At 45.6% G+C, this 13288-nt stretch overlaps 2 protein-coding genes across 2 annotated transcripts; both read left to right on the top strand.

Annotated features, from left to right (window-relative positions):
* Positions 1-5184: 5184 nt before the first annotated feature.
* Positions 5185-6000, top strand: AKAW2_50621A (uncharacterized protein; the record flags this gene model as incomplete). Its single annotated transcript, XM_041690460.1, has 2 exons — positions 5185-5341; positions 5390-6000. The coding sequence occupies 2 exons, from the start codon at positions 5185-5187 to the stop codon at positions 5998-6000; spliced, it is 768 nt and encodes a 255-aa protein (XP_041544042.1).
* A 3811-nt stretch (positions 6001-9811) lies between these two features.
* AKAW2_50620A (uncharacterized protein) lies at positions 9812-10699 on the top strand (the record flags this gene model as incomplete). The annotated part of the gene is made up of 2 exons (XM_041690459.1): positions 9812-10152; positions 10210-10699. 2 exons carry the CDS (start codon positions 9812-9814, stop codon positions 10697-10699), a joined length of 831 nt encoding a protein of 276 aa, XP_041544041.1.
* Between the last annotated feature and the right edge of the window lie 2589 nt (positions 10700-13288).

Raw genomic sequence — 13288 nt, 5'->3', positions numbered from 1 at the left:
TGGAATGGACTGGGGTTAGGGGATGCCTGACATGCCCGGTCGCCCGTTGGGTGTTCTCCATTGCAGTCTGAGCATCTGGGTCTTATTCCTGGGAAGCAGTGACGCTGGTCGTGGTGACCCGCGCAATGTCCGCACTTCACTCGTTCCTTGCATGACCAGGCTAGGTGGCCAAATTGTTGGCAGCGGCGACACCTCTTCTTCTCCACCCGGTAGGGTTCCACGCTCCCGATGAACCTTTGCCCCACTAATATTCCGTTATCTATAATCCATTCTGCTGCCTCCGGTGAGTCCAACCAGACCCCCATCGAGGCTGATTTCCCTAAAGGCATGTCCCTCTTCTTCAACCATGCAATATCTTCGACCCGGAATTTCTTGTCATGGAGGTCATTCTCAGCCATAATCTTCTCGATTCCCTGTTTCTTGTTTCCTTCTAGTTCAAAGTCCTCAGTTGGGACTCGGTGAACCACGATCCCAAACCGGGGCTTCACTACTTTGGTGTTGTTTCCCAACTCCTCCAGCCACTCGGTGCTGTTCCGGGCTGTCTCAGCAGACTGGGTGTCCCGGAATCGGATGACATACCCCGTTTTGGTAGTACCAATGCCCGCGACTTGCACTTCTTTGGTGGTCTCTGCGTTCAGCAGGGCGGTCCTGATGTGCGTGTTCGCTGCTTCAGTAGGAAGGGCTCTTGAGAATCGGTCATTGTCAACATCTTGATCGAGGGTTGGTGCGGTACTAATTCGGACACAGTTGGGTTCCTTCCTGGGGCGCGGGACGGTTCTCGCTGGGTTTGGCTGAGGGTTGCCAGCAGCCACTTCCGCCCAGGATCTGTTCACGGGGGCGTTCAGCGGTTGTGCCTCCAGTTTGGCCCGTAGGGCTTCGATTTCTTCCTGCAGTTCCTTATTGTGGGTTCGCAGGAGCTGTTGTTCAGCTTTCAGTTCTTGGACCTCCGCCCTCACTGTCTCAATTATTTCAGTCTGGTGTTTGAGTGCCTCATTGAAGCTGTTGAAATACTGTCGGACGTCTTGGTTCGTCACCCGCCCGTTGCTTTCTCCGCCGGTCGCAAATTCAGGGTTCGCGATCGGCTCATTTTCCTCTCCGTCGAGGCCGCGCCTGCGGCGTTTTCTTGCTGCTGGGATCCTTGGGCGAAAGTCATAGTCGCTGAAAATTGTCGCTGTTTCTTGGGTGTTTGTGGGATGGGGTTCGGTAACCCCTGCCGGGATCGCCATCGGGCCGAGACTAGTGCCCGCTCGGCACACAATGACAGCCACAACACCTCACTTACTCACGATGGTTTGATATACGAATTTCTCTCTTCAACGGTCCTCTCTGCAATACAGTACTTTGCACAACTCTTCGGGTCATACAGTACTTTTCTCCGTGAAATGTACAGTCCGTCTCGAAATCGCTCTGACCTTTAAACAAGAGAGAATTGTCTTCCGGACCCACTGCCAAGCACTTAGTAAATATACTATAGTGAACCACCCGCTTGGAACTGAGGGCCTGTACTTTTCTTAGTGTACAGTTCTTCCGGGTACCGGTGTCACCACCTACACTCTTCGGTTTTTTCAGCAACCCCGGGATGAAACAACACTAAGCCAATCCTGGCACGCGCTGGAAATCCTTCTCTCGAAAATACAGTCTACATTTCCTCCAGTGATGTCGAAATTGGGTTGACTCCAAACACATCCAATTGTTTTGGTTGACCCCAACACCAAGGGCTTGGCAGGAGTAGTTCTATTGACCTATTGACACTGCACCGTATTTTATGCAAGCTTCTTTAACATGGATGACAACTGCTCAAATGACTGATGACCCGACGACGCCCAGTGGGTAGCAGAATCCCATCATCCCTCTAGTTTCCAGCAATGTAGCTTCCAAGTACGAATTACGCGCCAAGTCTACTCCTGTCACCAGTTGTATGCTTACAGATCAAATTAGTCATTTTCAAAATCGGCCTGACCGCTGCATATGCATACGCGTTAATTATCTCCCAGCTCCACTGCCAAAATTAGCATAGTGTTGTTCCACTCCGAGGTTGCTGAGACAATCGGAGAGTGTAGGCGGTGACATCGGTATCCGGAAGATCTGTATGAAAGTCTTCTGGGAAATTGCCGGTTCTGCCGTGCACACGTAGAATTATCTGGGCTTAATTGGATTGCATGTAAGCCCCTGCCTACACGACACTTACTTCAGTACAGTTTCCTAAAATTACTTAACACAAATGCGCCAGAAAAATGGTAAGCTTGTCCGCACTAGGTTAGTGTTTGCTTTCCAGACTCATCAATGACGAGATTCTAGCGCCAACCTGGAACTTCACTGCATCAGCCAGCTTCTCATGCTAGAACACACGGTAAATTTACTGCGTTCGTCGCCCTATCTGCAGCCAACATACAATGTCTAATTCATACCATACGTACAGCACTATAGCATTACTGGTATAACCGAGGCATACCAGGTGAGGAGCCTAGGCCGAATTGGGGAACTCTCCTCCCAGAACTAGGTAATACGTAGATGTGACAGTATCATCTAGGATTATCTGCTCGACATAGCTATAATTATAATAGTTATAAATCTTGCAGGCGCTGAAGACCTTTTCCGCAGGCTCCACTAGATTCCCGCACTTTGTGCGGATCGATGTAGAACCCTGCCATATTGTTAGAGTTGCAGTTTATTTTGGTTAATGCTATTATAATTTATGTACTGACATAATTGCATACAAATATTGATGATAAGTTCAAGTTTGATACCTGTATACAACTATCCACTGGCACAGTACATGTCACGTTTTCAACGTCTTTGAGATGCTGAATATTAACGGGTGTCTCTTGGACATGGGCCAAACCATAATTAAACAAATACATGGGGCTGTCTGTCTGCAAGTATTTCTCAGCTCAGTCTCTCGGAGTATACTAAAGTTATATAGTGCTCCTCTTCTGCGTCGGCCGAGAAGTGATATTGGCTGGGTATACTGGTATATTGAGTACCTGTGAATAAGGCATCATCCATTAGCAATTGCTTCTTATATCTGCATTTACCATATACCTCATTACCATCCGTGTCTTTGTAAACATGATAATCAACGGCACTAGTAACCTGTAAAAGTCAGATCAGCCAGTCATGAGTGTTATATCTGCCAGTCCAGAGCCTTACATAAGATGCTACAAGAAACAAATAAATAATTTTGAGCAATAGGGGCTCCATTATTCGACTTTTAAAAGGCTTTGCAATGGTTCAACGTAGCGAGAGTGATACACTTGGTTTATATTTCAAGAAGTGAGATGACTGATCGGTTAGGAACCGCTCTGTACGCTTTCTAGATGGCTTTGTCGGGCCACCCCTTTTCGCCACCCCTTCTACATCAAAAATATTAGGCCAAGCTCTTACTTAGACCATGCTTCTCGTAGCCCCGTTTATCCGTTTGAGCCACTCCAAGCTACCCCGCATCGTACTCGTGCACCCCTTTCATATCGTGTCCTTGTCTTGGTTTTGAAACACTGCACACATATTTTAGTTGGATGATATGGCCTTGCAGAATGAACCCTATCGAGGGCACGATTCTTTCAGAAGATCTGTACGTACTGTATCTAATCTTACATGGCACGGCATGTCCAGGTCTGCTGACTATCAATTGTTTACGGTCCAATGATGCATTGGGCATAGCATGCCGTGCTCTGGCATCGAGGAAGCAGATCATTTACTCGGTTTCGGTCGAAGTTCACGCGCCGTGCCAAGAGTGCAAAATGCAATGCATGACAGCCGGGCTCGAGGGTGAACTACGTCAAGAACAGAAGAGCCTCGGTCATGTGTGAATCGGTCTCCTGGCGTCATTAATTAGGGAAGCAGATATACTGTACCGTCTCTCGAAGGTGTTGATGATTTGCCTCCGAACACCGTAGCACTGCAGGTGCAAGATATGACATAGAATTTCTTGCTCCAAAACTTGCAGAGAAAGTACGGTGCACAGTGAATAGATTGACGGGTTAGTCACAGCTGTCATAACTTGAGAACGCAATCTTTTGAGTACCTCGACACCATGGGTAGCACAAGGCGCATATGCAGCGGTGTGCACTTTAGGTGGAGAGCTCGTCAAGTTCTGTGTTCACAGCGTGCTTAGCTTTCACTTCGTTGAGTCACCCTGAGAAAGACCCCCTCAGGAGGAACCTGTGAGTTGAGGCGGCAATGAGACGGGTGTACATTTGGGAATAGCACGTCTACTTAGCGGTCGGGCGGGGGCTGTTACCCAGGCAATCCAGACAGGAACGGTACGGTCACACCCAGTTACGGAACGTAATGTGACAAGGTGCTCTGCTCTGCCATAAGAAGACGGTTGCGCCACAGTGTGGGATGATTTGGTGGGAATGTTCTAGCGCGGATGATACGGAACAATATGCCGCTGTCAAATTACTCTCGCGTTAGCCCCGACATTGATTGCTCGGTTGATTACCAATCGATCGGATGTCCGTTTCGGGAGCGTTTGGTCTCAAGTGGAGACAATTCGAATGCAGTTGAAAGACACTGCTGTTGACAGGAGACGAGCCAATTATTTTTTTACGGCCACTCAGATTATTTAGTGGCCTTCGCTTTCTTAGCTGCCGAATGCGTCGGCGTTCTAATGCGGGCTGCCAAGAAATGCGGTCTCTGGTGTCCAGAAGCCCATATTGTGTTGCACGCTACGACCATTTGCACTTGTGGCAAAGTCATTTCCCAACGAGTATCTGGGCTCTGAAGGATTGCGGTAAAGCAATGAACTAAATAAATTTCATGACTTTCCCCGTCGACTTAATCAAAGCGCATTTCTGGGGCGGACCCCCTCCCACCCTCGCGTCCCTCGCCGTCTTTGTTTGATAGATAGTACCGTATCACCGTCCAACATGTAAATGTTCATGTAGAGTATGGTGGTTGTACGTAGCGGTACAATGAATGGGTTACTAAGTAATGAACCTTGTGACAAATTGCCGTATCAATACAGGAATGGCGCGAACATCGACCCTGTGATGACAGCCCAACAGGCTGCAACTGGAGCCCCTTTGATCCACTCCCGCAGTAGCTGGTGTTGTACGGTAGACATTAGAAGCGTAGAGTGCTAATGATGCCCCGCCTTCCGCTGAGGCTTGTCGCTGATGCCCGCAAGACGGTTTCACTTCATTTGATCTGAAGCTTCTCATATCATACTGTTCGAGTGCCATGAGACAGTGGAACTCAAAGATGTCCTCTCCTGCTCTTCGATCTAACTATGAAGGAGCATGCATCGATGATGAAGGAGATTTTCTCTGCAAGTGCGGGTTCAGCATGCGCATATCCACAGTGAGTGACAGGAAAAGCCCAAATTTTGGGAAGAAGTGTTAGTCGACATCTCATGAGCTGAGTCAAAACTACTAATTCATCCAAGATATGGCATGCAGACGAGGAAGAGAAAGCGCAAATCGGTGCCGGATTTTCATTTGGTACGAGGAGCTTCCTCGGATAAAGCTTCTTCTCTCTACGTTTTCAGAACCTGCGACACCAAGAAGAACGTTAGATATCCGACAATTTGGGGTTCTCACACCAGTTACCAGTTCAAGGAAAGGGCATCCACCCATAGACAGGACAACTAGCCGAAACCAATCAAGCCAAGTTACAACCCCAAAACGCCCACTGTTTTCTACATCCGGGCAAGTCAACAAGAAGCCAAGAATATTGGGTACTCCATCACGGTCCCCTAGCCCCGCACAGTCCAAAACTCTCGATGTTGGCAGCCCTACATGGGGTCCTGACACTGAAACTTCCCCATCATTAAGATCAGAAACCATGCATTCTATGAGGGGAAGATCGCGCCGATGGGAAGAATACGAGACGGATTTACTAAACACACCTACCAAGCACAGAACCCATATGGAGAATTTCAAGCCAAATGATGGGAAAACAGAGGTGGCGAAAGGAGAAGACGAAGAAGATCTTCTTTCTGACTGGGATGACACTATCGTCTCAGAAGTGATTCAGATCGCCGATGAATCTACATGAGGCGCGTGACTGTCTCAACCCTCTTGGAACTTAAAAGAAGCACAAATCCTTTGATAGCCTTCCGCCACACACTAGGCACAAAACAAGAATGCTAGAACTTGGGAGAGCTAAGGGCAGGGATGTTTCCTTGAGCACATTTTGGCCTGAGGAGTTTTTCTTTTTTTTTTTTTTTTTTTTTTTTTTTCCCTTGGTTAATTCCAGGATCATATTCTTTTGACATAAATCGACTTGTATAAGGAAGGGGCAAACCAGAGTTCAAGGCCCGACCGGGTTCGAAGCGCTCTTCGTATAGCCCAGTTTAGGCCAATAAGAACGTGTCTTTAGTTACCTGATCTACTTAGTAATCTGTCCCTCACCTAATCGAGAAGGTTCCCTGGGGTTTCTTCCTTGCGGCAACATCTGCAATTGTCAATATATGGGACGAACATCCCTTGGTTACGTAGTAAGTGATCCTCTCAACAATACTGTATTAGTAGTGATTCAATTTACAGACTTTCCGGGAACGGCTTCACTACTTATATCCTTTCATAGTTTCCCAACCCTAATACCAAGATAGCCTATTCCGCCCTTTGATAGACTCCGGATTTTTATGGATCAGGATATGGTAACGTATCGTAATGGCTTCAACGTAGATCCCCGCCCTGTATTTTTACTCGTTTCGTTCCCTACGCCACTTATCCCCATAACTCAGAGGCAATGTCTGAAGATCCTAGGATAATTACCGACCAGCCAAGCTCCCTCGGTCAACTCCTGATCTGATCAGGCTTATTTGATTTGGAAAAGATCCCTCGACCATGATCAGTAGGGACTCACCGTGAGGTTAGGACCAGATCTAATCGTTCGAGTGATCGATAGCTTCGAGCCAATCATTACTTAGAAACCTTAGAAACCTTAGAAACCTTTACCTATTTTCATGCCAGGAGGTTGGTTGCTTCGTCCTCATTAAAAAGAGGAACACGGAAGATTATTAATCCTTTCCCCCCGGAGTAATGGCATCCCTTGATTGAATCCAAGAGCTTCATCTTCCTTCATACAAGGAGCAACGTTCACCATATTTCATTATCATACCTCTTAAAGCCGATGTTATTAGCTTTACCATGGATGACTCAACCGAAGATGTTCATAAGCGCATTCTGCGCCAAGCTCGAGGGATCCTTTTCGATTTTCTTGGAATGATCGGTTCAGGCACGATCCGACTAGTATTCTTAACCAGAAGATTATTTAGGATCTATACGCCCCTTTGCCACACAGGTCCAGGATTGTCTCCATGAATACAATACAGACAATGAGACTCGTTTTGTCGCAGTCAATATCTACGCCGGCAAGCACTCCTATTTTGTGGTTGATCTCAATAATACCAATTATGGGTATCAGACTGCTTATGAATGCAAGACGTCGATACCCGTCTATATCCTTCACCTATCGAAAAGAAATCCGAAGATCTTCAGGAACTGAGAACTGGATAGACAAATTGCCGCGAATATCAGGATCATGCACAATGGCCATGGTCAAGACCCTGTACCTTTGTTTGACAATTATCATGACGAGAATCGACAATACGGCAACCCACGCAGCCTCCAACGTTGAATTTTTAGTTTGCCACTGACGATGCATGTACGATGTATCTCGTTATCATCCTGTTGTCCGTTGAAAGCCGTTATTACCTCCGAACGTCTGCCTGAGGGGATCAAGGCGTTTATTTGGTCGATAACATTATGTAGTTAAAGTAGGTTTAATTCACTTGGTGTTGGGGGTACGGTATGCCCCACCAATTATTTGAGGCACCCCTTGGACCTTGGGTTCTTCGCTCTGTTGGCCTCGACTCGCACGCACAGCCAATCGAAACCCGCCACATCCATCACATCCATCGTATCGTTGCGACTTTTCTTTCCAGTCATAAAGTAGAACAGATGTGTCCAGTAGAAATATCATATTGACACGCTTGGGCCTCAAGGCTTATCTATATAAGGATGTCTGACCATCCCTTCCAGTCTTTCATCTCATCCGTACACTTTCTTTCTCGGTTCGGAAACCCAAGCCCAGGAATTGAACGAGGTCTGCTCACCTAGGTACTTATCGATATCGAACACACTGATACCCGTGACAGATGTGCTATTGGAAGCAGACAGTTTATCAGCTCTGTGGATGCTTGGGTATGGGGGAAAACCTAGGGCACATGGACGAATGCAATGGTATTTGTAATATCAACATGCAGCCATCCAGACAGCAAACTAGGGTGGAAACGAATCCAGGATGATGCAACATCCATACTCACCAAATGACCTCATCGAGCAGTGAAGGATCTTTCACCTAAAACTGGCCTATGTGAACAGGGTACGTTATAGTCATCGACGGAACATTAGATTCGAAACTCTGAAGCATCCAGTGGTTACAAGGAATGAAAACGCTTCTGCTTTCTATCATTTCTGTGGACAGTGGCATACGAGAGTGCGATTGCCTGTTGAGGTCTGACAATCGCGGTCTCATGCTGCACTTACCTGGTGGCTTGGGCATATTTGTCGTGGATGTCTTACCGCAGGTTCTGTCTTTCTGCCCAGATTTGCAGTAACCACCTATATACGTAGTGAAATGAAGAAAGCTTTCATTTTGGGAACCGCCAATGTCAATTACGTTTTGGCGGATGTGACTATAACTAATGTCTAGGCTCACCAAACTTCTCCAGCGATGTGAAGAGCTTCAAGGAGATAAAGGAAGAAAGTAGAAAACCGTGCCTTTATATGTAAGAAGTCTGAACATCCCACGAGCGAGTTCTGGGAGCTGAAGGCCCAACTGTAAGCTTCGTTAAAGACCGCTACGCTTACTGATACGGAGACTGACAGTGGCCATAATTTGTGCATTTGATGACGAGTGTCTAATCAGCAGTAACATAGTTGTTCCGTTCTATTTCTCATTATGAACTGGGCTTCATGAGACTAAGATTCGGGAGACTACGGAAAGGTATAGGTACTACAGTAACAACCTACTATCAGAAGAGTGTCTGCACCAAAGCTCGATCAAAAATGTACCAATACACCAGCCATTACACGTGAGGTTTCATTTATCTGGGTATATTTCACGCGATTGTCTCGTCGAGCTTACACCAGGATCATCAGTTGTGTTCGGAAGTCACATCTTCCGTTCATCGGCTTTATATGATAGCTCACCAGAATCGACATTGAATATCCTTAAGAGGGTTCTTGATTTCTGGAAGCTTTCCCCTGAGACTTGCTAAGGCTACAGAGGGTATTAACTCATATTCGAGGGGCTGTGTCATATACCTGGTTACAATACCGTTGGGTCTTGACGTACTATGCTCTGAGTCACAGTTAATTTGATAGGAAGCCAGAGGAAAATTTGTTAACGCTGGTCTGGAAGGGTCAGACTTCTTAGTTAATCAGCTATCTATGAAGCAAATGCTGGGAATAATCTTGTGGGGAGTCGTATATGTTATATTCCACCACCATTAGTATTACTTTTACTCCGGGAATCGGGATGGAGGCCAGCGACCGTGCGCAGGAGAATGTGGCTTTGTCGCTCAAGAATTCCTTAGCGGACGTGTTCCAGCCAGTCGTCTTACCCTTGTCCCATGCCTGACTGTTTCCGGCTATTTCAGGGTTATATCAAACTGCGTCCCAACGTTTGCTGTCCAGTCAACTGCAGGTAGGACAATAGCGTGCGTCATGACTTGGCTTTTGTATTACCACAGCGCTTTATATACACATGGTTTGACCTGTCTCGCAGACTACATTTTCTTCAGAGGTTATCCTCATCGAACTTTTCGCATATATAGCTTGTGCAAAGTCTCGCAGAAATGGCCAAAAAAGGAAACAAGCACAGAAAAAAGAACCTCGTTCGAGTGGCAAAGCCTGTTGCTGAAGTAGTTTGTGAGACTCTTGAGTGCCCTGCTGCCGAGAACTGGGAGACTACCCCTCCCTGTGACGAGACTGGGGATGCGGAGCCTATCGCTGAAACAGTCTATGACGCCGTTGCGTGTCCTGCTGCCGAGAACTGGGAGACTACCCCTCCCTGTGACGAGACTGGGGGTGCGGAGCCTGTCTCTGAAACTGTCGGTAAGCATGCTGTAACCGCAGGTTATGACAGTTATAACGTGTCAACTCCGGGTATCCATGAATATGACCAACCTGAGACCAGGTAAGTCACTCCACGTTTAACGAGGTTTCAGCAGCGGGCTAATCCGAGATATCTAAGCCCATATGGAGATCTACCAATAGTAATTTCTATCGGCCGGGGAACCCAGTATTTTGTCCCCAGGGACATAGCTGGTCAAATTCTATCTCTTCAAGATCATTGGGACAAGAACGATAGTCGGATAGCGAGGTTTCCTGAGGTTGATGACGACATTGGGCATACCTTCATCCATTACCTATATACAGGTGATTACCAAACCTTGAAGCCAGCGTCAACGAGCAATATGCCTTGGCGCGCAATCGAATACAGACGAAGTGTCCTTGCATATTCTGCTGGTACACGTTGTGGTGTTGATGGACTAGTCCATCATGGAAGAAAATACATGCAGATATTTGATAAGGATGTTTCCCTGTTTGACATGATAGATCTGGGACGCGAATGTTTTCCAAGAATTGATGAGGACCGGTGGTATTCCGAGTACCTCACCAACAGAATTATGACTAGCTTCGAGTCTGAAGAGGGGATTTTTCAGCAAGAGGAGTTCTATTAAGGCTTTGGCGAGAACCCTTATTTTGATATATTCCTTGGGAAGATAATGGCAAAGGCCTATTCCCTTAAGATATCACTTATTCGTGCGACGTCAGACGGGAGGAGGATGGACGAGAGACCAACCATGGCGATGGCAATGAACAAAGGGTATGCTGCTAGTAGCATATATGAATGCGCCCGTACCAGGCCGGAAGGACGCAAAGAACGATACTCACACGTTAAGCCTCAATTAAACCGAACTGATGGATCATCTCCCCCGTTGACTTCAAGAAGACTGGATGAGGCCAGGTCAGACTTTGAGGGGGATGAGAACGAGCTTGAATTGTCTCGGACAAGTGTTGTGACACCAGCTTCGAGTACCGTCGAAGCGTCCAACGGGAACTGTGTTGGAGAGACATCTATAGGAGAAGAGCCTTTTCAGTCAGGCTCTGACCTCGGCCGTGATATTGGTCCGCACTGGGAACAACACATCATGCATGAAAACTCATGGAAGGGCTGCCAGATGTGCAAAAGTTACATCCTGATTATGTTTACTAAATTGTTTGCCTCATGAGAGGAATGGACTGTTTTGATTCGTCTTAGGATCGCTGATCTGTAATCACTATAATATAGGATTTCGTGCATAGACTCGTGGATCAAGCGCTCTGCCGTCTTGAACATATACCAACGGGAAATATAACTGGGGTATCCGACCTCTAATCTTGCCCTTCCGTTGTGAATATACAGTGGGCCTGGTCGACAGGCTGCACAATGAGACGGGTGGCTGGTTCTCGAATCTTTTGGTTTTACCAGTCTTCTACTGCTAAGATAATGTATGTCTCCTGGACCGCATATCTACTCACATACCTTTGGACGGGTCATTCTTGACTGGCAACGTACGAGAAACAACATAGTTTCCAGGACTATTACAGATGTGCCTGTGGAGTTTGAGACGGTAGTCCACGTACTGATGGACTGCCCGAAACTCAGAGACTGGGACAACAATCACGGGGAAGATCGGGGGTGTATTCAGCAATATATCAAGCATGGTGGGGGAGCGCAATCCAGGCAGCGGCTTATTATGAGGGTGAAGAAGTCGTGCATGCTCTTCTGGATGCCAGTGCTCAGGTAAATGCTCAAGGAGGATATCATGGTAATGCATTGCAAGCTGCGGCAAGGTATAGATGAGTATGCTTGGTACAGATGTTACTGAATGCTGGAATAGACAGCAATACTCGTGGGGGGATCTATAGAGATACTTTAACAGCAGCTACAAGATAAAAGAACACAGAGGTTATTAATATTCTTCTGCAAGCTGACGTAAAAAATGACTTAAGTGAAAGTGAGGGTTTAGGTGGATCTGACATGACTGAAAATATAGATAGTAACTTGTTTGATTATGCATATTATTTATCTGCTATATTACTCCCACCACTGTTAGATGCACATAAAAAATGAGATTATAGATTTCTTTATACCATCTATGCAACAAAATGGGACATAATCATTATTAATATCAGTATTATTTATTTACTGAGGCATATATTTGCCCATCGCAACGTGTGGGACTAAAGCAGATAATGATTCAGTCTTTGCTTATTAGTTGACTGATATTGCTTACATCATACATCGTCCCCCATCAGCCGTTAGGGTTTCTTTATAACATACGGGTATTAAGTCCACATACACGTCTATGAAGACGAAATAGAGAATAAGGCCTCCAAGTATAAGTGGGGTCCGTGATATTTCAGCTAAACCTGTGTACCAGCGGTCCAGTACCCAGCACTAGCTTAAAATTAGTATATAAATTATTTCTCTTGATAGAAGCAAAAGAAGACGCCCTGACACTGAAGACGCCACCTTATTCCACGATGTAGCCTTCATATGCAGGAGTCAGATCCTCATTAAAGAGAAAGTTCGCGGTAATGGTATCGGATATGAGTGGGTTCTGGGCACAGGCGATGGAGGACTGGTAATTATTATAGGAAAACTGGCGGTAGATCTTGGTGTATAAAGTTGTATTTAATAGCTATAGAAATATAAAATAATTACCTAGCTATCCCTATGTTTGATGTTATATGGAAGGGTGATACTGTATTAAGGAAATGTCCATGATCTCTGCGGTAATATACTGATACTGATTTTCTATACAGCCAAGTCCTACAGGTCCTTTGGATAGAGAGCTGCGTAGGTGGAGGAGATACTCTTTGAAGAGATTTAATAGCTTGGAAGACCCTTAATTTAAATGTTTTCCTAATTAATTTCAGCAAGATACTGTAAGGAGAGACTTATATAGTAGTATAATTCTATAGTATTATAGCAGCTGGGCAACTTATAACATGAGTATGTTTTATTTATGTTTCTGAGGTTAAACTTCTTATATAGAATAAAGTTATAAATATACTGATTTCCAGCATGGTGTGGAGATATCTATTTATACTAAGAATTAATTCTTAGTGTTTCAATTTTATTTAGTTCTAGATATATAATCTATAATAAACTGAGGATTATAGAACAGAAGCTATAATTTATATGATTTACTTTTAAAAGATATCAGGTCTGTGCCTGTACAATTACTTTATTAAAAGAATAATTAAATCCAGTATTATGC

The sequence above is a fragment of the Aspergillus luchuensis genome, chromosome 5 (assembly GCF_016861625.1).
Source record: "Aspergillus luchuensis IFO 4308 DNA, chromosome 5, nearly complete sequence".
Lineage (NCBI taxonomy): Eukaryota > Fungi > Ascomycota > Eurotiomycetes > Eurotiales > Aspergillaceae > Aspergillus > Aspergillus luchuensis.
Note: the sequence above shows the minus strand (reverse complement) of the source record. Positions and strands in the feature narration are given on the sequence as shown.